Here is a 22,461-nt window from a genome sequence, read left to right as displayed (position 1 = left end):
ATGGAGGCAAACCAGCAGGATGCTGTGGCTGTTGGAGTTGCGCAACGTTAGGAGGTTGCTGCTGAGAAGTGTTCATCATCCCCCCTCCAGCTCCTCCAGCCACTTGCTGAAACTGATGGAGATGGTGTTGCTGAGGCATGGCACCACCAAGTTGTTGAACCTGCTGCTGCTGACCTGGTGCTCCTATTCCTAAGCCAACTCCCTGTTGCTGTGTAAGTGCAGGCATGTTGCCCTGAGTGGGTGTCTGCGGTGTAGGAGGCTGTGTCCCCACTGATGTAGGGGTGCCAGGACCAGTCGATCCATTGTTTGCTCCGGGAGAGGGCAGGCCATTGCCTCCAGGACCTCCTCCAGGTGCAGGCTGTCCCACCCTCTGCATGCTGGCCATGCGCCTCCTGAGCATTTGAGCTTGCTGAAGCCTGTGCTGCAGCTGCTGTTGGCGAAGCTTGTGCTTGATGTTTAGGCAGAACGGGACCGGGCACTTGTTCTCCTGACAGTGCTTTGCGTGATAGCAACAGAGCGCAATAAGCTGCTTGCAGATAGGGCAACCACCATTGGTTTTTCTCTTGCAACCCTTAGTGTGTTGGACAACACGTTTCATCTTCTGGCAAGACGGCAGGGAACAGTTTGCATTTCGACATTGGCATGCATGGACCAGGGACTGGATGCAGCGCTGGATGCTGAGACGACGAGAGTCTCCTGGGCTTTGAGTGGTGGCCGCGGCCTGGTTGCTGTTTTCATCATCCAAACCAAGACCAAGCTTCTCCATCTTGTGCTCGTGGGTCTTGGTGTTGTAACATGTGATGCAGAGGTCATAATCCTGTACGGGAGAAAACACAACAAAAGAAATGAGCTCATAAAAGAAAAGTACAGATTACAAAATCCCACGCTACTACAAATGACCCCCAACTCACCTCACAGACAGTACAGTGGAAACGTGTCTCTACATGGTGCTTGCACTCGTTACAGGTGTAGACAAAGCGGTCCTGGCTTTGGTTATGCAACTCCACCAACATGCACATTGAGCTCCACTTGGACCTCCGTAAGGAGCTGAACTCTAGGTGTTTGTCTCTGGCCAATGTCAGGAAGGCATCACGGCCATCCATGAGGTCACAGGCCATCAGGGGATCTGGGTCCACAATGGGTGGCAGGGCGTTTGCCATGGGGCCTGCCATCAGTCGAATCACAAAGAATACCTACAGCAGAGATAAGTTGTTTCTGAGTTTATTCATCTTTGTGCCAAAACCTGTGTGAAAAAAAAAGGAAATAATAATTTACAGTTGAATTTTACTCTGCTTTTACCTCTTTGTGTTTCTCCATGGTGGCATAGAGTTTCTGAGAAAGGTCATTGGAGACATTAGGCATCCCTGGTTTTTTCTTATTGGCTCTGCTCAGGCTGCTCTTGTTCTTACTGGTCTTCTTATTGTTTTTCTTCTTTGCGTTTTTACTGTCCCCCTTGGAGTCCTGCAAAAGGCAGGAGAGGATCAGTGACCACATCTAACTGGCACTCACAATACAATACAATTCACATGTACAAACTACAACTATGTTAATGAGCTGTCAATCTCACATCAATGCTCTCGTTGGATGTGCTGTTCTCCTCCCTTTTTCTCTCCTCCTCCTCTTGCTCCAGCTCCTTGATGCTCTCCTCCAACACATTAGGCCAAAAGTCACCCTCAAAGTAAGGCAGCTCCTTAGCACTGGTCAAACGGTCCTCAGTTGCCTGCTTGAAGATGTCCTTTACATCCACAATATCAAAAGAGTTAGTGTTTGTTGTGAAGAACTAAAAGGACTCGATCTGAAGAAAGATTCTTTACCTTTTGGTCGTGTACTATCCGTTCGGCCACGGCTTTGTCTAACATCTTCTTGTACCACTCCTGAAGGCGTTTCGGCTTCGGGATCTTCTGATCAGCTGGGTGACAATGGAAGATGTAGTCGTCACCTTCACTTGGAGGACAGGCCCAAATGTGGCCAGTGGTGTAGCTGAAGGAAAGAGATGATGAACAAATTAGGGAGCGATAAAATTTAAAAGATGATAACAGTCTAAGTACAAAAAAGGACACTGGGTGCCTGAACTCACCCCAGTTTCTTTACATATTCCAAGTATCCTATTAGGATTTCATGGTAAACGGCTGTTCTCAGACTTCTAGGTCGGAAGAAATGTACACTGTCCAGGTAGGAGATGTAGACTCGCCTGGTTGAAAAAGAGAAAGAACTAATGGTAACATCTGACTTCAATAATTACTGGTTGTTAAAAACTAAAACTGTTCTCACCTCTGGTTGGGCTGAGGACAGTCAGATCCGTACTCCTGAACGTGCATACCAAAGAAGCAAACGTCTGCTCCATCAATGTCCTCAAATGCAAACAGAGCTTTAGTCCTGTATGGAAACGACTCCGACATCTCTCCACTGTCCACAAATCTGGGAGCAAAGAAAAGAGGAAATATCAGACCAAGTGTATTACAATTAAAATAACAGGTAATAGTTTTCTCATCATGTTTTATTCAAGTAAGCAACTTAAAAGTTTTAAAATCTTTTACCTGGACTTCATGCCTGGCTTCACCTCCACAACTTTATCAGAGACATGGACTACACGAATGAAGACCTCTCCAGACTCTGGGTGGCTCTGGCGCTTTAGGAAGTCATTCACTTTTGTTTCTAAGAAACAGCCTAACTTTGTCTGGGGCAGCCCTGGATGTAAATAATGTCAAAAACAACATGTTAGATTATCACATTTAATAACACCAGAAAGGTCAAGGACAGAATGTACTGAATCATTAGTAAGTAAAAGTAAAAAAAAAAGAAAAAAAAAAGGCTGGAAGCAGTGACAATTACTTTTTGCTGAATACTTGTTTTCTTTCCGTGTTTTATTCGTCTTCTTTAAGCAGCCGTCACATACAAAACTGAGCAAAAAAAAAAAGGAAAAAAGGAAACAAATTATTGTACATCGTAAAGTATATATAAACAATATTTTGAACGAAAAGCCTAATTACATCGACGATAGGTTCTTACCCAGATGGCCAGATCGTGTCATTATGAAGGACACATATCTGATGCATTCTACGGCCACAGTCTAAACATTCAAGAAGCCTGAAGGAGGAGGCACAAAGATATGCAAATTAAATATTTTAATTACACACCCTTTTTGCAATGTAAACATTGTACATGACATTAGCAGTCAGTTGACTTACAGTTCAGGGTCCAGTGTGTCATTTTTCTTCTTCTCAAACTGGTCTTTGTTAATTGATCTGAAAATACAAAAAGGTTGGAACATCATTTATGGCTCATTTATGGGCAACGTTTTTCTGCAGGAGCTCAGCCCTTAGTCAAAAGAAGTTTTACTTGTACTTCTTGATAGAAAGGTAGAACTTACGTCTGTGGCTGCGAGGGGTCGTCACCCAGGGAAACCGTCTCTCCCTGTATCTCGTTGAAACACTTCTCGCAGAAGTGGTACCTGTTAGCAATAAGCCCAAATTTTGGTGAACTACACCATTCCCCACAGCACAGTCAAAAACAGACAGCGCATGGGAGGGCAGTCACCGAACGGTACAGGACATGGGCAAGGCAGGGCGCAAAAGCAGCACAGCAAGCAGGAAGTGGGGGCACGGGACAGCAGGAAGTCATCATCGCAACAGCAGGTCACATGATTTAAAACCCGTGAGGGTGAAAGGAGTGAGGGGACAGGTTTGGAGGTGCACATGTAAGCAAGCCAATGTTGACATCACAGCCATTGGAGGCGTGGGTGTAAACAGACATGTCATACAGGGCAGGGACAAGACGAGACAAACATCCGAGACAACATAGAGCAGAGAATCAAGGCAAAGCACAAATTAGCAATTTGGACATGACAGGATGACAAACAACTACTACAACAACAATCGTTAATAGCAAACAGAGCAGGAGCTACAACTGGAGGTAGGGATTGGAGCAGTGATGCTGTAGACAGTGGACAAATGTGAACAAAGACAACAGCACTTAGCTGTTATTACAAGCAGTTCATTTTAAAGTTTGGCCTTTCACATCACAGTTTTATTTTTTATGGATTTTAATGTCCAATAAGTGCAAACATGTTGGCTTTTCTAATGCAATAGTCTGTAATTGAAATGGTCCTAATAAACAAATCAAACCGTGGGAGTAAACAGAGGCCAGACTGTTAAAATGCCAGAACCACAGGAGCCACATTTTGAGGAAAAATTCAGAATGAGGCGAAGCTATGTTCTGCGGTGTGCAAACATCATGAGCAACAGCTGCATTTTCTCATAGAACTACAATAAATGTTCATTATTGTTATCCTTTAATGGCAGCAAAGTGGGCAGGGTTAAACCAGGGTTTTAGCAGTCCCAAACCACACAAGCTACAAACATTCTTGTTATAAAAAAAAATATATAGCTGCAGTTAAATAATTTAGTCTGCCGAGGTGTCTCCTTAACCCTTTATGAGGAAACAACACTAATTACCTTCCCCTGCCCCCCTTTACCTGTTCTGGTAGCTGAAGTAAGCAGCATCTCGAGGAATAGTGCACAGCTGCTTCCCATAGCAGCACAAAGTTTGAGGAGAAAACTCCAACTGATGAAGAGAAACGAGACAAAAAGAAATAAATGTAACATTTGAAGAAATAATAATTAAAGACGGCTTAAGGCTAAAAATAAATATGTGAACAGGCTCTAGCTATGTGTACATTTATATATATATATTTTTTTTAAAAGCGGATAAAATAGCTAATCCCTAAAACGAATTCTAAGTAAAAAAAGAAAAATCAAGTCTACATAATTCACAAGGTTCCTTAAAAAATGTGATACGCAAATATGATAGAAAGAAAAATATTCAAGTTGTTTTGGCTGCGACACGACAACATCCACAGTGCAGCACTAAAAAATGTATCTAATCGAATAAAAGTTTTGGTGAAAAGTGATCAAGCTGCTCTTTGTTAGGTCCGATTGTCAGACAGCCTCTGGTAATAAGAACCAATCATGTCTGTTGTTTGTCTGCAAAACTAAAAATAGCAAAGTCTAATGAGAGCTGAAATGTGATACAGCCATGGCATGGCCTGGGCCTAAAATAGCCACCACCGCACACTGCTGCTTCCATTTTCAGATGTGAATGAGGGGAGTTAATGTCTCCATTCCTGCGTCATTCTCAATCACGTTTGACGGATTTTGAGGAAATGTCACTGTTACATGATGTACATTAAAAGAACACAGTTTTACCTGTTGACTCATAGACTCAATCACCAAGACACTTTTATTATATAAACTTTATAAACACAGTACCAGATTTAACACATCCAGGTTGTTGTTTAAATTTCAATTTAAGTGTGTTTTACTCACACTTGCTGCAGACAGATGTGTGTAAATTGTCTAACAGAGTGAAGACAAACGTCATAGATCAAATTCAAAACATAACATTTGAAAAGACCAAAATGACATCAGCATATTTAATGTTTGTTTTATTTAGAACGTATGTACTGATATGTCGCCATTATTTTGTTGGCAATGGTTAAACTCATTTTTGTCAATTCTATACCTTGATCTTTAGCTTGCTCTCATCTTTTAATCTTAAAAAAAAGCTGAAAACTAATTTTTATACTATCTCAGGGTGCAGAGTTTACTTATCATTTCTGTCATTCTTGAAAATTAAAGAGAAATTAAAATCCAAATTATTGGACCAACATTCTTTAGTCTCAATATTTTTTCCTGCAATGGCCAATCTTTCAGCTATAGAGCAGCACATTTTTTAATGTTGAAATGAATAAACATCAAAGCTTTGCTAGTGAAGCATGAAACTCACCTTCCTGCCACAGCAGTAGCCCAGGCTTTGCATCACGGGATCAATCTCTTGCTCAAAAACCTCAGCCAGTTTAGAGCAGTACTTGTACACTCGGGACGTTTTACGGTTGTATAGCCATGCGTTGTTAAACATGAGCCAGATGTCATCCACGTACTGCCAAGGATCCTGGTACTGACCTGCAGCCAAACACAGAGCATTAGGTGATGGAGTTCCACTGTGATAACTATGCTAAGAAACCTCCTGTGAAGGACTGACCAGTGTCCAACTTCCGCTTGATTGTTGATAAGTCCATGGGGTTCTTTACTATGTCAAAGTAGTCCTGCCAGATGACAATGAATGTTAGAAAATGTGATTTATACCAACACTTTGATAAGACAGAGGTTGACTAACAGATACCCTCAAAGGTTACTTACAGGTATGCACAGCAGTTGTGGGTCAACAGGCATTCTGAAGGGCAGGGACTCTGGATCTTGTCTATAGAGAGATTCCAGAGTCGGCATCAGAGCCTGGCGAAGCTCCTCTGGCTTGAAAACTGAAGAAGTAGAACAGAAAATATATAAGAAAAGTTTTTTTTTTTTTTTTTTCAAATCCAGCGTTTGTTTTTGATGACAAGTCAAGTCCTACTTACTCTTCTTTTTTGATGGAGCCTGTGGTGTAGAAGCCTCCGATGTCTCCTCCTCTTGTTTCACCTCCTTTTTTATTTCTGGTCTCTTTTCTTCCGTCTTTATGCCAGTCGGCAGTGTCGTTGATGCCGTATCCATAGGATCACCTTTGCCTCCTTCACCAGCACACTCCTCCTTTTTTAGTTCTTGTTTCACAGGCCTTTCCTCCATTTTGATGTTGCTAAGCTTCCCTCCTTTGGAGCCAGTGTCGCTCTCCTCTTCCTCCTCCTCCTCTTCCTCATCCTGCTGCTTGACCTCCATCTTGGGCTCAAGGTTGGTAGCAGAGTTGTCCAACTGTGGTTGTTGTGAGGAGGTGTCCACGCTGCTGACAGATGCTGGGGTCATGGCCTGACTGTCTGCTGTGAAGGAACCCTTTTGAGACAACTAGAAAAAAGAGGAAGAAACAAAATCAGTTGTATGTAAAGAGTGAAGATGACAAGAAGATATTTGTTTTGTTTTTTTTTCCAGTTATGATAAAATTGTTTGATGTTTTGGCTACTATTTTTAGTTAGCTTTAATCAATTTTTTATGTTCCTTATGAAACTAAAAAAACATTTGCTCTTCTCAAAAGGGCAGAGTTATTGTCCTATAAAAAACTGTAAAAAAAACAAAAACAAACAAGTAAAGACATGTAGTATTAGCTCTGTGTAGCTGTTTTTACATCATGCTAATGGCTGTCATATGCTAATGCACATCGAGCAGACAAGGATTTCTGGTAAGTGCATAGACGCCTCAGTGGGAAAACTTGCAACATTTATCTGCAAATCTATCTGTTTGAATTAAATTATAAGCCATTAGAAATTGAGCCATTATTGACAGAAAAGTGATCAGCAAATTATTTTAATGTACACCCCGACTTTAACCCACTTTGAATTGCTAAATTCAATTTCTGAGGGACTCAGAGAAACAAATTGGTTCTAATGCTGGTGGCTCCAAAATAAACACTGTTCCAATGTTCAATCATTAAATTAAAAATTGTTGCACCTAGGATGACATGGTAAGTAATGTTAAACAACACTGACCGGAGTGCGTGGCAGCTGAGGGCCATGGGGCGTTGAGCTGGAGGTCAGTCCAGGGTGAGACGGAGTGGTGGAACCTGTAGGTCCCATATGCTGCTGCTGCTGGAGGGACTTGTTGGAGCCAGGGCCCTGGCTAAGCTGGTTCTGCTGTGATGCTGGAGGCGGAGCCAGCTGTGATGCATTAGGGGTGTGTGGCTGTGGAGTTTGTGACCCAGCCAACCTGGGGGGAGTTTGGTGAGGGGTGGGTGACCGGCTGTGGGCCGGAGATGGTGAGCTGCGCATGGCTCCCAGATGAGGGATGGAGTTTGGTTGGTGATTTGTATTAGTAGGAGTCATTGAGGAAGGAGGAGCTCCGGGAGTTGTGTTTGCACCTACACTCTGAGGACCCCCTGATCCTAATGAGGGGACACCACTGTGACTGCCAGCAGAACCTTGCTGCGCTAGAGGGCTAGCAACAGGAAGAGAAGGAGGAGTTCCAATCTGTGTCTGGAAGCAGGCAGGAATTTGAATGAATACAAGTTCAGTAAAATACATTATACAACAGTGTGATATTATTCAATATTCATAATATACTGCACCGTGAACTAAAGTGCAGTATTTTTGTCTTTTATCTATAACCACCCTTTACCATTACCTGAGCCATTCGTGCTACTGCACCAGGCTGGCCAATACTAGGTTGTGTAGTACCAAGTCCTGGTCCTCCTGAGCCAGGAAACTGTCCCTGGGGCATATACTGGTTCGGCATCTGGTTTACATTGGGCTGTCCCATTCTGGATCCAACCATTCCCATCTATGGATGTTGGAAGAACATAACAATTTTTAAAGGCTCTTTTTAAATAGATAAAGTAGCATTACATATGTAAGGATTTAAAAAAAAAACACCAGTAGGATTTTGTACACTACTGTCAGGTATACTGACCTGGTTCCCAGTTGGTCCCATTGGTAGTGGGGATGACCTCTGGCACATCATCATGGACTGATTCAAGCCTAATAAAGACAAAGACTCTTACAACTCAACTGAAACATCCCCACAAAAGAATCACTTTTGTCATTTGGTTTGACAGTGTTTTCAAGCTGGAGGCCATTCCTCACACAACCCTGGGACAAGGTGGAAGCTAAGATATAAATTGTGTTTATTTCTGTATGTTGTTGTAAGGTTGCTATGGTGAAAACACTAGGAATGTTTCAACTATGGGGAAAAGGTGTATTAATATTCAACAACCACAGACATAAATATGAAAAGAATGCTTTTTCTTTCACCTGGGCCCTGCGTCCTGTTGACCATCTGATTTGGTCCGGGTGGTCTCACCGGAGCTGGGTCAGAAAGAGGTCCATCTATAAGAGCAGAAAGAAGAAATCATATCATTGTACCAGTAAAGAAGGCAGAGGTAGAGGAGAAGCAATCATTTTTACTGAGCAAGTATGGGAAATGGACACACACTAGAATGTTTTCATACCACAAATCCAGCCTTTTAGGCAAGTAATAGAGGACAGCTAAAATATTACAAAGTCACACTGGTACCAAGTCACTACACTCACTCGGGGACATTCCAGGAGGGGGCTGACCATTGCCTCCAGGACTGCCACCTAAACCCTGCTTTTGGAGCCGGGTTTTCCTCTTCTCCTCCAGCTCCTTCTGGATCTTATAGATCTTCTCTGCTAAGAGGTGGTAGTACTCAACCTGTCAAAGAAGAAGGGAACACATAACAGATGTTGTTAAAACAAATTACATTTTAGAAATGAGAAAATATTGATTTTACATACAACAGATTCTAAATATTGAGGAAACACTTTAGACTTTTAAATTGTATCCCTACACTAGAATGTAATGTCTCCATGCCACTGCCAAATAATAATTGCATAGGCGTTAACATATTGACTTACTCTACTGGTGGCTAGCTCGTACATGTCTCCCTCCACTTTTCTAGCGTAGGCCACCAGGTTCTCCATCCGTCGATCTTTGAGGGCGGCAGGATCTGGGGTCGGAAAAATGGCCTGGACACTGGACATGAGAAGAAGCCAGAAAGAAAATGTACATAAATAGGTTTAAATTACTGACACCGTCAAATAAAATTACAAAATACATCTGTGTTAAAACCTCACCTGAAAACACATTTATAATAAAGAAAGAATCGTCTTCTTTCAACTGCACTAAACCATTCATTTAACACTGTGTGTTCCTGAGGACTAGGAACAAAAAGGTCTTCATTTAGTCTTTATCAATACTATAACTTTGAAAGCACAAAGGATGCAGTACCATCAGTAACTAACTGTGAACTAAAGATATACCCCAGGTCCATGTTTGGAACAGAAAAATACATTAATAATTACATCTAACCAAAGAGGGACTAGTAGTTTAATATACTGTTGGACAATAGTAGAGGTTCTCCAAGGAGCACTCGGCTAGACACCCACTCACTCCAATTTAATAATACGCAGCTTCGTCTGCTAGATCTGCATTGGGACATTATTTATTTATCACACCAAGTGTGTCTTTGCAATTCCAACACAGGCACAATTATGCATTTAATGTTAAATATTACCAAAATGTACTACTCTTCTTGAGTACTTACAGTTTGTGTACCAAGTGGTTCCTTAGGTCCTGTGTAATATCTTCCGGCCAGTTTTCCATCATTTCTGTGACTAAGGGAGGAGCACCTGCTGGCAAGGAGCCAACACCACCACCATCGTTCATCAGACTTGGAGAAACGAACAGTTACAGTTTTAATGATTACCATCTAAGAAAAAAAGAGAAATGTACCTTGGCTTCACAAATAGTTACAGAACATCAGCCCTACCTGTGGTTGTTCGCATTCAGGTGCATCAATGTGTCCTGCAGCAAGTTGACTTGTTGGTTTTGAGGCGTGGCGCCTACTCCTCCATTGACTCTCATTGCATTTGCGCCTATAGAAAAGGTTTTCTGTAAGCCAAAGGTCTTTAAAGCTCCTGAGAAAAAACATTTTCAGGAGAGTGAACTCTCCCAAAATAAAACCTCTCTCACCCATTGGATTCAAAGGCCTCACCCCAGCCTGGCCTTGGAGGCCTTGGTTGGGCATATTTGGCTGGTTCGTCTGGGCTGGGGTCTGATTGCCCTGGTACGTGAGGCCAAGAGCTGCGTAGCCCCTTTCGATGGAACTAGGGTCAATCTGGCTCGGTGGGTTGAGGTTGGGAGTGCTTGGTGGTCCGCCAGTAACAGGTCCAAGAGTACTGCTCAGACTTGCAGCAGCACCACTGAGCAGTGCTGTAGTGACAAGAGGAAGACTATGATTAATATGACATAATATCAATTTGACAAATTTTGACATATTTTAAGAAATATTCATTAAAAAAAATGGAGAAGAAATCAGACAAAATATACCAGTGGTATATGGTGTGCAGTTGTGTGCTGTCACAATGACAAAAAATTCACCTTCACTTTCACCTATTATTTACATAAAGGTTTGAATCATAAATAATGTTAACTTGCTAAACATTAATATGCATGCATAATAGTACGTATTTTCTAACACAACACACTAAACACCACAGGAGTTAAAGAAAAACAGTTTGGTCAGATACAGACACTCACACTGCGGGTTCCTCTTGTCCCCAGCATTCTTCAGCGGCAGGCAGACAGGACAGTCGTGTCGTGTGCAGTTCTTCCAGTGAGAGATGATCTGCCTCGATGATGCACAGTGAGCGACTACAGATAAAAGGCAGGAAAGATGGAAAACAAGGTGTTGGATGATGGGAGGAATAAAAAAAAAGGAATAGGTAGGAGTAGGAATTTAGCTTATTTGATTCAGAAATCCACTCCACAGTTTTAGTGGTCTCAATTCAACTCAATATTCAGGAATGTTGATTAATCTTGATCATAATTGAATCAAAGCTACCTGTGATTAATCAGACTTTGTTTCAATCAGGATTGTTTGGTAGTCCAAATAATTATAGAACATCTGACATTATTAAATGTGTTTCTGTTTAATAACAGCAACAATGTCTAGGAATGTGATGTGTGCCATTTTTATTATTCTTTCATAAAGAATGCAACAAAAGTTGCACAAAACACTCGTTCTTTATACCGTCGCCCATTTTAAATTAACTAACTTAATTAGGGCTGTGCCATTCTTGGCAGCCCAAATCCAGGCCTGTGTGAAACGGAACTGGCCTCAGTGTAATGAGTCTGTCTGTCTGGGTTTCCCAAGGTTTCAAAAAACATCAAAGCAGTAAGACATTGTGTTGTTTGCTGGAGCACACAGCGCCCCCTCTACTCACCGTGACAGGACTTTCCAGCCTGGCAGTGAGTCATGTGGTTAAGAACGTTCTTCATGGTGCGACAGTGGGGAAGGTTGCACTGCCGAACTTCACCGTTGGCCTGTTCTCTCCGCTGGCACTTGTGAGCATGTAGCAGGAGGACCAGTTGCTGTTGGATTAGCTTGCGTTTCTCTGGATCTGCGGTGGGTGGTGCGCCAGCGGTGGCTGATGCTGCTGAAACCTGCGCACCAGGGCCAACTAGACCTGCCTGAGCGTTGGGCACCATCCCAGTGGCACCTCCTACGGGGACACCAGAGGGACCGCCCACACCAGTTTGTGCCTGCTGAGTGTCCTGCAGGAAAAGGAGGGGATACGGTCAGATATGGATGAACATAGAGGAGTTTGAAGCTCGAGGTTATACTCTGTAGGCCAGTATTAGTTACGATATGCATACGTATAATGGTACGTGTACTTACAACAAACTGTTTGGTACAGGAAATTTGACACAAACACACATGTCCCCAACAAAATATTTGGTACCGTACCATTTCCCCCCAATACTTGAAAGATCTGCTTCCTACCATTGCAGCCATTCCTTGCATGGGTTGGTTTTTCTTGTCCACATTAAACTGGGGCAGCCTGTTGGGCATGGGGCTCTTGATCTGAAGTTGAGGGCCCAGCCCTGTGCCTCCCAGACCTTGATTTCCCTGCCCAGTATATGGGCCACCAAAGGGTGCTCCTGGGTTTCCCATCATCCCCATCTGTCAAAATCAGAAAGCATAAATGATAATGAGATACAAACTGCATCTCCAGACAGTTAGGACAGACAGACAAAAATCAATGGTTCACTTCCACTGGGTTTATTACATTTTTTTCCTCTTTGTTAAAAATTCTGTGTGTGTGATGGTGGGGAGCTGTTTAGCACATTTAGGATTACCTACGTGTGCTGAAGAGCCTATTTTTTGCCTAATTGTTAACTGTATTGTATAATTCTTACCTTTTCTGTTCTTACACGAAGCTAAATTAAACCAAGTTTTTAATTTTAATAAATTGCTCCATTCTTCATCTGACTTTTTTAATAACTTGTGTAAAATTCTGAAAGTTTTGTTTACGAGAATCCCGAGGATTAAATAATGAAACGTGAATGATTATAAAAAGAACAGATTAAAAAAATGTCCTACCTTGTTCATGGCTCCAGGTTGCTGACCTCTGATCCCCACCTGGCCCCCAGCTCCCTGCTGCTGCAGAGTTTCTGCCAACAGGTTGCTGTTGCCACCCATCCCCTGATTTCCAAAACCCATCCTAGGCGATCCGTTCATCACTTGGTTTCCCATCATTCCAGGCTGCTGCTGTCCATTATTACCCTTTTGCTGCACTCCCATCATGGCTCTGTTCATGCATCTCTGTTCACCCATCATGCCAGCTGAAGTGTTCTGTTGCTGCTGCATAATGGAAGCCTGCTGTTGAGGGGAGAGGTGCTGCTGCTGCTGTGCCTGACCCATCATTTGTTGAGGTCCAGGGCCAGGGGACGCCTTCATGTTCACCATGTGCTGTCCCATGGCCGTGGGGCCTCCTGGGCTGCCCATAGTTCCTTGGTGCCCCTGCTGGTTTGAGCTGGGTGCCCCCGAACGCAAAAGCTCAGACAGCTGTTTGTGCTTGGCCACGGCATCCTGTCCTCCACCAACACCTCCGGGACCCCCTCCAGGGCCAAGTCCAAGACCCATTCCGCCTGTACCTCCAGGGCCAAGCCCTGCAGGACCCCCTCCCAGAGCTGTGTGAAGCTGGCTGAGATCTCCACCATTTACCAGACCTGTTTCATTAGAAGTGATGAGCTCATCTGGGAGGTCTTGCTCCAACTCTAACAATGAGCCATAATCTGAAAAAAAATGATGTACAAAATTTAGAAGAACAGCATAAAAAATAAAGACAAAACCAAAAAGGGTGAGGAGAGGACAACGCATTGAGTTGTTATAATCCTTTATTTTTCAGCATGACTGAATAAAAATGCAATTGCAGCTTTGACATTAGAAATACAGGCTGATAGAAGCTGTTCATCAGCCTACAATCGGTTTTCTTCCATTAGAAATTAATGACATGCCAGTGAGCACAACAGAAATTAAATCCAGAAGAAAGCAGATTGGTAAGAGTTTGTCTGCAGAGCATGACCAAACGTCAGACCACTGGTGGAAATGGACTCACACAAACCATTGCCCTTAAAGTGATTTAACATTTTGCAGCAAATCATTCATAAAGACAAGGTATTACATCGACTAGTCTAAAGCGGCACATACAGATTTGTTGTAAGTACTCATAAGTTAAAATGATTTGCTCAAACACATCCTTTAATGACTCTGAATTCTGCTGTTTTATGTGCTTGATTCCAGTTAGTGACTAAAGTGATGAAACTGATATGACTACTTTGTCCCTAGTTGAGGAATATGCCAGTGGTTGGACATGGTGCTCTATGCCCCTAAAGTGCTGCACAAAATAAATCAGAATATATTTTGGCAGTATCCATAAATCCATCATATAATTTGGTTGCAATGGCTCTAATACTGGTTGTAAAAGAACTTAATGTTGAAGATGTGCGCCCTACAAGTCCATCCTCAGTGCTTTTCCCAACAAGTGATCACTTGACCTATGGGCAAGATATTACAGATGCATTCATAGTGTCCTTCTGTAGAAGAGGAAGGAGCTTTATGTTTGTAAACAGAATGCAAGAAGCTTAGTTTTTTAAAACCTTACATTAACTTATAATAATGATAACATTTTAGTGACTTTCTAGTTGAAGTTATTTCCCTGTTATTAGTGTAATATACCTTTACATACATTTAATTTGGGGCTTTTTTTCATAATGCACATTAAACTGCATGCGTATGCTTTAACTGACAGTCTGTTATGATCCATCAGGTAAGAAAAGCAAAAGCAAAGTTAAGTTAAATCGAACACAAGTATGGTTGTAGAGGTACATAACTGTTTGTTACACAATTAGCTTTCATTCAGGTTAGTGATAAAATATGTGCAAGAATATTAGTGTGTGACTGCAGTGGCAGACTGAAACAACATGGTAGGCCAGTGTGCCACCCATAAAACTTGGTTGCAAAGGCTTGGTTGATAAATGCAACTGAATGGTTTGTAGTTTACAGCCTAATGAGATAGAATGCAGCCCAAGGACTTAGCTGCTGGTTGTAGTAGTTTGGTTGGCAGTTCACGAGTTGAAATTTGCCCATGACTATTTCGCGATTGCACCAGCATTTGGTGTGTGATTGTCACTATTTGCTTTGTGAATATGACAGTAGTTGGACATGGCGCTGTCCATGCTTTACAGCTCTCAGGCCACTCACAATTCCAGCTGCTGCACGCCATCTACAAACACACGCACACACATAACGACAATGGCAATTTGATCTTAACAATCACTAGGACCTGTGGGCCTAAATTTAGATCCCCAGCTTTGCTAAGCAAAATCGACAAACTCTGCTTTGGCGAAAACTGATATTATGGTGACACTATGGTTTGTCACGAAAAAGCTCCATGTTATGATGGGGCAAAACAACTGTTTTACACCTAAGAGCTTCAACAGTCGACTAACGTGATGTGTGCATCTGGAGCTGAGTGTTTAACTGGCATACGGGGGGCATAGAAAAGAAAACTTATCGTAAAGTTGTTCTGGGTCAATGTCATTTAGGCCAAATCAGCCACAGGGTATAAGAAGAGACAGTTTCGGGAGCCGCATTCAAGCTCTCTCGCTTACTATTAAGCTCGGAAGCTAACGAGGCTAACTCCGGCTCTTAGCACCACTGCTAACGCTGCACGTACACACTGGCTGCTAACTAGCTAACGCATTAGCACGCTACGACAAAAACACAACAGTAATCCCGCTTCTTCTCCGCTACCACGAGCGGCACCAAAGAGCCAAAAGGGGCTAAAGTGAACCAATAACACTGTAATAAGCGATATAAGTGAAAAAAACTTACCATTTCCATCGCTGGCGGAGGCGGAAAGTGCCGGAGAGGAGAGTTTAGGCCTCTTGGCTGAAGGCGGGCCAGAGTCCAGAACGTTCTCGGCCATATTTTTTTCGAATAAAAATGTATAAAGTATCCACAGTTGCGGACGTTTTTCACGCCCTATAGGAGCTCATGGCTTCACGATATCCAATATTGCGACTTTTCCCCCTCCTTTTGGGGGGACTAAGAGGGGGAAAGTCCCGTGTAGCGATCACGCCTGTTTCCCTGGGTTCGCCTCTCGATTTCAGCCTCGGCGTAGATCAAACCCCCTCCCTCCCTCCTCCGATTTTTGTTCTTTATAAATTTCTGCCAGCGGAGGAGGTGGTGGTGAAAGAGGAGGAGGTGGAGAAGGAGCAGAGGGTCGGTGAAAGTAAAAAGGGGGAGAAACGCACTCACGCACTCACATCAGCAGCGGGTCCCCTCTGAAATCACACCGACTGTGAGGATGGGAGTGAACCGTCCCCGGTGTTTCTCCTACGGCTGCATCCGTCATTTCAGCCTCCTTTTCCAATCGGAGTCTGGAGGAGGTTAATGTCGGGCAGGACGGGCTGGTTTGCCTGTGAAGTGATGGGGTTGTAGTGGTCGGAAGAGTCACTTTGGTGAAGAAGACGCAAAATAAAATAACAACAATAATAATAGTGTTCACTTTAATAACATTAACATACTTGGGGCTGCTTTTAATTTGGTTATTTCTGGGTAATCCGCCCAGGTACAGACAACAGATTGTTTTATTAATATTGGATACGTTTATATTTCAAATAGAAATATTTTAACGGCATAATTAATTTATAGTTGCTAATAATACATCTTCAGAATAAATGGCAGAATTGAAGTGTTATAAGGTCCCAGCTCTTTACTTTTAGATAGAATTTTTCAAATCATTAACACCTTTCAATTCTCTTTGAGTCAGATTACATAAAGACTCATTGGAAAAGATGGAATAGACTTCTCTTTTTTTTTTGAAGAAATTTTAGTTTATTTGTCACAGATTCTCTGCTCACAGAGGTTAAGCTGAGTTTACAACACAAATAGCTAAAAGTAGACGAACAACACAGATTTACGAAAAAATATGAATTGGTCCTCGATTCAGAGCAGTACTCTTCTATAACAAGTTTAAGACTGTTATAGAACATAGTGTCCACCACATATTATCTTATATGAAGAACATTAGTATCTGCTCAAATGGAAATGGACCTTACCTTCTGTGGTCACTGTAAACACTTTCCCCCCACACTTTAACTCCAACAAACAGTACTGACTGAACAAAAGTGCAAATTTTACATTTTATTCATCTTCATTTTTGCTACATTTGAGGGTTTTTTTATTACTTATTAAACCATTGATGAGTCTGCCAACAAATCACAGGTGGACAGATAATACTGTGCTGCTCCTCATAGTGACATGTCCATCAGAGTGCAGGAGGAGATCTGAGATTCAAACAAATGTAAATCGGACGGATTTAAGAAAACATAAACTGAACTTATTCTCGCTTTCCAACATTTAGTTAAAAAATAAAACTGTTTTCTATTTAAATTAAAAAAAACTCAAATGCCACAAGACCATTTACCAACAAAATTAATGGTAGTCAATTAGGTTGTTTTAAAATGTTACTGTAAGACCTGTAATTCATTTGTGTACGTAAAAACAGTTGTGTGGCCCGAACCCAGGCCAGGACAAGTTTACTCTGTGGGCAGCGTCGTTAGTATTTGTTGTCTGTATTTGGAGCAGAGACAACACCGCTGCACTGGGACAAGTTTCTGCAACTTTTAGCAGATAAATACAAATGTGTAGGCTGCAGTACTGGAAATAGGACACAGCTACGTAGCTAGTTAGCTAACACCGACACCAAAGCTGTGGTGCTGACCATACAAAATCACACACACATGCAGAGAAAGTAGACTCCACGCAGGCTACAGTAAATGTAGCCAAGTAACTGGACCGTTCTTCTTTACTGCCGTGTATTGACCAGAACTCTCTCTTCTCTGATTTCCCAGAAAACAGAGGAATGTCCTGCCTTTTTATTCAAAGACTTCACATTGACCTCATCTTACATCCTTCATCCTTCACCTTACACCAACCTGACTATAGTTTACAACATCTGGCAAACTCAAAGCCTTTCCGTCCTTCTGCGACCTTCTCACAGCCCACCAAAGGTCAGACCTCCAGGCCCCAGCCTCTGAAGAAACCCCTGGATGCTCTGGACTCTCTGAAAGTCACTGTCAGGGAGTTGAGGGTGACGTCTGTGACTGTTACATCTCCTGGACTGATGACTGGGCTCCAAGAGTCCTCTAATACAGTGACCTCATCTGGTGTGATCGTGGAACACCATCTGTCTGTCTTTTCTGGTCCAAAAAGAAAAGCAAAGATGGGAAAAGAAACAGATGTCGAGTTTTCAGGGATTTCTACTTCCAGGCACCAAAACTAGTCCTGTGACTCACCAGTAACGTCGCCATCTGTAGTCTCTGTTTCCACCACCACTGTCTCCTCCTCTTCCTCCACGTGATCTTCCTCTTCCTCTTCCTCTTCCTCTTCCTCTTCCTCTTCCTCTTCCTCGTTCCAGTCCTCCTGTGATGGACTTGGAGGGTCAGAGTCGAGGTATTTGATCAGAGATGTCCTGGATTTCTCATCCTGATGTCGTAAGTCGTATCTGGAGGAACCGTAGGATTCATCTTCCTCATCCTCCTCCGAGACCTGTGACTGAGACTGTGAGAGACGCAGGTGAGGAGGTTTCTCTGGTGCCTTGTGAGCGCTGCGGAGATCCATAGTGTAGACGGTGTCCTGAGGAGCCAAACAAAGAGGAGGAGAAACTCTAGTGATTTAAAAACAACAGATGTGAACTGATCCAGGAACAGGACAAGTCAAGTGGAAATCTCAGACTTACATATTAATCTATTCTGATCAATGGTTCACCTTTAGAGCTTATGTTGAGAGGGCCCCCTGTGGAATATTGCATCTATACATAATAATTGACCTGTGAACTTTACCTGCAGCAGCAACCTTTTTCCTTTCGCTCCTTTCCTCCTGTAGCCCAGAGCTCTGTCTCTCTGTTCCCTAGAAAACCAAGAACACCATCACTGTAAGCTCATTAGAGCCCCCCAGTGGTACCTCCGTTTTTAAAATTAATTTCAACAGGATAGAATGGGCTTTCAAGGAAATTGTACTTAAATGGAATGACTTTATGAATTAATGTAAATTTGCCACGTTTCAGGTAATATTAAGATATTTGTCCCAAGTTGATTTGGCCAGTAGTCCATCAAATAGTCAGTTACACACTGAGTGAAAACTTACTTTTCTTCATATGCCTGAACCAAACGCTGGTCTAGAATGTGTTCCTCTGGTTCCCAGGTGCTGTACCTGCAGAACCAAAAAACAACATAACAACTCACTTTTATTTATTACTTCTGTTTATAATTACACTACAGGTAAGTTATTGTTGGGAATTGCTGTATTGATTACTAATGCTGCTGTGCCTTACACATAGCACACACACATATATATATATTTTTTTTTTTACTTTAATGTGTGGTGATGACTGTACCCTTTCTTCCAATGTTGTTATGATACTTTAGGTAAACTATGGCCACAAGTTTAGCAATTTGTTATAGTTTGTGCTAACGTTTAGCCATGTCTTCTTAGCTTAACCACACAATCCTGCTAGATTTTCAGTGAACATTTCCTTTTTCATTTCAGCATCATTATTTTTTTGTTTTATTTTGGTTTTGGCTGCAGTGTCGCTCAAATTTTTATATGGTCAATACTTTTTATTATTGCCTTAAAAATGCAGACACACTACTGTATGAATATATTTAGAAATTAATGAGTAAACACACATACTTCGGAGGCCATCCTTTCCATTTGAGCAGATACTCCACATTCCCCTAAGGAGACATGAAGATGATTAGCAGCATCTATGAACACATTCACTTTCACTGAGAGTTAACACTGTTTTATGTCTCAGAAATGAAAATATATAGTACATACTAAAATGCATAATTTTATTGCTATGCCTTAAGATGATTGTTGTAAAATAACAGTGACATCAAGACTGTCTGGTTTCGAGTATATTTGTTAATATGGTTAGAAATGGGTTTATTAAAAAACACCATATGTTAGAATGTTATAAAATGACCAGTGACTACATACTATGGCAGGGGTGTCCACACTTTGTTTGCTTGGGAGCTACTTTTCAAATGACCAGTACAAAGTGACATTGATAACATTAAATATACCGTATATTTACTCATATGAACTGAATATACTTTATTTATACATATAATGTTGATTACATAGCTGTAGCTGTATGGCACTGTATGATTGAATATTGTTGCTAATTTAGTCCTAGAGATTTAATCTCTATCTTTAAAACACCCCCTCTACACCAAGCCCCCCACACCCTCAATAACACAATTTCTCACAAATATCATTTGTATGAAAAAATCATCAAAAACTTGTGATGTCAAACATTTACCATAAACTTGACTTTTGTGGGGGGGAAAATAGAAAACAACCTTTAAAATGCCTTTAAATGCAAGATTATGCCCTAAACTTTCCACCCAGATGAATAATTTATGATGGAAAGAATTTTCAAAAAGATCATATATCCCGTGATGTCAAAAAATCAAAACAGATTTAAATCTAGCTTCTTCTGCATTGTTTAAAATCAACTATTTATTTATTTTTTTGTACTATGGACCAGTGGGCCGGTATCAGCCGTCAATGCGGACCGGTGATATGGTAATATGAAGGATCATTACATTTTGTAAATAAAACATCTTTTAGACTTTATTCAGAGTATGAATCACACGTTATTTTAAAATATTACCAGATTATATTTTATTGAAAAAAGTAAATGGATATGCCTTGGCATTTTTTAAATGAAGTAAATTAGTGAAACATTTCTTTACTCTTGGAGGGAACTTGTTGATGGTCGCAGTTTCATATTTGAGCCACTGTAGACAACGTAGGCCGGAACTTGTTGACAAGAGTTCATCATAGAATGTGTCCCTTGCACTAGACTGCCCTTGTGGAAGATGAACAAAATAGAAATCTTTCGATAGAAGAACCCCAAATAAAAGAAATAATATAACGGTGAGAAATGGTAATACATACTGAAAAACACTTAACGCCTCAACCTTTAATTATTTCGCTACTATTTCAAATCTGTGTGTCTATAAGAGCTAATTTTGCTATCGCACAGACAAATGCTGCGTTTATATCTGTCATGACGATTGTCAAACACTTGTAGAGTGCTGTCGTTTGTACTCGTTTCAGTCAGAAGATGGCGACATTTTGTAGAGAAGCTTTTGGGCGGAACTTGTTAAATGTGTGAGCGGAGCAAAAATAGAACAACCGAGTTCATGTCCTTAAAAAATAACAATAAATAATAATAATAATACTGATTGAAAAAAGGTTACATTTCAACTTTAATAATTGTGATGTTGTCAGGGGCGCAGATGGGATTTCTTTAGTTGGTTGACCAAGCTACCAGCCTTATAATGCATCACAGAATACGTTTATGGCTTCAAATGTTGTGTTCTTAAAATATCATCATCAAATATCATCAAAATATCACGGGTAGGGGGTCATCCTGGGAATGGGGGGCTATATTGGTTGAATCTTTGTGTTGTAACTTTCTTGTATTGTACGTATTTGTTTCTGGAAATGCACAATAAAAAACAGTTTATCACAAAAATATCTTGAGATGTCAGAAATGGACAATATAAGACACTTTTTCATAACATTCGTTAAAAATTACCTAAAATGCATTAAATACCCTAAAATTGAAAATGGTATATAAAATGTGGTAGAAATGGAAAAAAAATAAAAACATATTTTGGTAAATCAAAAATTGACATCCTAAAAATACACTTGTTTGGAAATATTCCAAATATTTTCAAGTGCATTATTGCATTTATACGACAGGTACTGTTTTTTTTTCTTTTTTAAATGCACGCTGTATATGACGAAACATGTCACGTCACAGCAGGTGATTTTTTCGGGCTATGTTCAGCTTTCGGAAAACAAAACAAACCACCACGTGACAGGTGTCAGTAGAACAGCAGCACTGACAACACTTCTAGAAGTCGATATTCTTTAAACGTGCTGTGTATTTCAAAAGTTGAATCTATCAAAACTGCATTTAGACACGTGCAGTGCATTCACGTGTTCTTCAAAAATGTAAAGTAGTTCATCTGTTTTGAACGGCGACAAAACTACGTCACACCTACATCGTACCATTAAACGTCTTTTCTTACCTTTCTGACCCTCTTCTTTACGATCGACTCCACGGCGAACACCTGCTCACCGATAGCTGACAGCTCCATCACTCCGCTTCACTGAACCTCCTCCTTTTCTCCTCTCCTCCTGCTGCCCCTTCTAATGATCGCCGCCGATCACGGCGCAGCTCCCTCGAACTCCTTTTTCTCTCACATCTATCCAGAGGATACGCTGCTCCTCCTCCTCCCTCCCCCCCCCCCCCCTCCTCCCCCTCCAAATGATCGCCGCCGATCACGGCGCAGCTCCCTCGAACTCCTTTTTCTCTCACATCTATCCAGAGGATACGCTGCTCCTCCTCCTCCCTCCTCCTCCTGCTCCTGCTGGATGTTTCCCTGACCCTCCAGTGACTTCACAAAAATCTGCGACACTCATCTACGCACCAATATTCTTCGCGCGTGCGCCTCTCCGAGAACGCGCTCCCGACGTTTCGCCGCGCACCCGCAGCTGCTTCATCATCATCACATCCAGGGGCGGTTCAAA

General features: G+C 41.7%; 2 protein-coding genes across 3 annotated transcripts in view; both read right to left on the bottom strand.

Moving 5' to 3' along the window:
• Positions 1 to 16,118, bottom strand: part of ep300a (EP300 lysine acetyltransferase a) — a 20,520-nt gene extending 4,402 nt beyond the window's left edge. For both annotated transcript variants that reach the window (XM_025057905.1, XM_017034553.2), the window contains exons 1-31: positions 15,676 to 16,118; positions 12,880 to 13,574; positions 12,280 to 12,459; positions 11,720 to 12,050; positions 11,028 to 11,147; positions 10,467 to 10,706; positions 10,264 to 10,369; positions 10,039 to 10,164; positions 9,350 to 9,467; positions 9,005 to 9,146; positions 8,726 to 8,800; positions 8,385 to 8,452; positions 8,100 to 8,255; positions 7,469 to 7,951; positions 6,413 to 6,830; positions 6,198 to 6,316; positions 6,040 to 6,103; positions 5,785 to 5,960; positions 4,475 to 4,563; positions 3,371 to 3,481; positions 3,189 to 3,245; positions 3,010 to 3,087; positions 2,833 to 2,900; positions 2,538 to 2,688; positions 2,272 to 2,418; positions 2,078 to 2,191; positions 1,815 to 1,980; positions 1,568 to 1,735; positions 1,300 to 1,461; positions 912 to 1,193; positions 1 to 817 (exon numbers count right to left, since the gene is read on the bottom strand). The exon at positions 1 to 817 is cut by the window's left edge. In XM_025057905.1, coding sequence (XP_024913673.1) covers positions 1 to 817; positions 912 to 1,193; positions 1,300 to 1,461; positions 1,568 to 1,735; positions 1,815 to 1,980; positions 2,078 to 2,191; positions 2,272 to 2,418; positions 2,538 to 2,688; positions 2,833 to 2,900; positions 3,010 to 3,087; positions 3,189 to 3,245; positions 3,371 to 3,481; positions 4,475 to 4,563; positions 5,785 to 5,960; positions 6,040 to 6,103; positions 6,198 to 6,316; positions 6,413 to 6,830; positions 7,469 to 7,951; positions 8,100 to 8,255; positions 8,385 to 8,452; positions 8,726 to 8,800; positions 9,005 to 9,146; positions 9,350 to 9,467; positions 10,039 to 10,164; positions 10,264 to 10,369; positions 10,467 to 10,706; positions 11,028 to 11,147; positions 11,720 to 12,050; positions 12,280 to 12,459; positions 12,880 to 13,574; positions 15,676 to 15,769 — 6,121 coding nt within the window. In that variant the 5' untranslated portion in view covers positions 15,770 to 16,118. The remainder of the gene's footprint in view (positions 818 to 911; positions 1,194 to 1,299; positions 1,462 to 1,567; positions 1,736 to 1,814; positions 1,981 to 2,077; positions 2,192 to 2,271; positions 2,419 to 2,537; positions 2,689 to 2,832; positions 2,901 to 3,009; positions 3,088 to 3,188; positions 3,246 to 3,370; positions 3,482 to 4,474; positions 4,564 to 5,784; positions 5,961 to 6,039; positions 6,104 to 6,197; positions 6,317 to 6,412; positions 6,831 to 7,468; positions 7,952 to 8,099; positions 8,256 to 8,384; positions 8,453 to 8,725; positions 8,801 to 9,004; positions 9,147 to 9,349; positions 9,468 to 10,038; positions 10,165 to 10,263; positions 10,370 to 10,466; positions 10,707 to 11,027; positions 11,148 to 11,719; positions 12,051 to 12,279; positions 12,460 to 12,879; positions 13,575 to 15,675) is intronic.
• Positions 15,771 to 22,172, bottom strand: cbx7b (chromobox homolog 7b). Its single transcript, XM_008314823.3, has 6 exons — positions 21,960 to 22,172; positions 19,540 to 19,583; positions 18,994 to 19,059; positions 18,690 to 18,756; positions 18,144 to 18,483; positions 15,771 to 18,047 (listed from the first exon to the last, which is right to left on the bottom strand). Exons 1-6 carry the CDS (start codon positions 22,026 to 22,028, stop codon positions 17,860 to 17,862), a joined length of 774 nt encoding a protein of 257 aa, XP_008313045.1. The 5' UTR covers positions 22,029 to 22,172; the 3' UTR covers positions 15,771 to 17,859.
• Between the last annotated feature and the right edge of the window lie 289 nt (positions 22,173 to 22,461).

This window comes from Cynoglossus semilaevis, chromosome 8, assembly GCF_000523025.1.
Source record: "Cynoglossus semilaevis isolate Cse_v1.0 chromosome 8, Cse_v1.0, whole genome shotgun sequence".
NCBI classification, from domain to species: domain Eukaryota; kingdom Metazoa; phylum Chordata; class Actinopteri; order Pleuronectiformes; family Cynoglossidae; genus Cynoglossus; species Cynoglossus semilaevis.
This window is presented reverse-complemented; position numbering and strand designations above follow the sequence as displayed.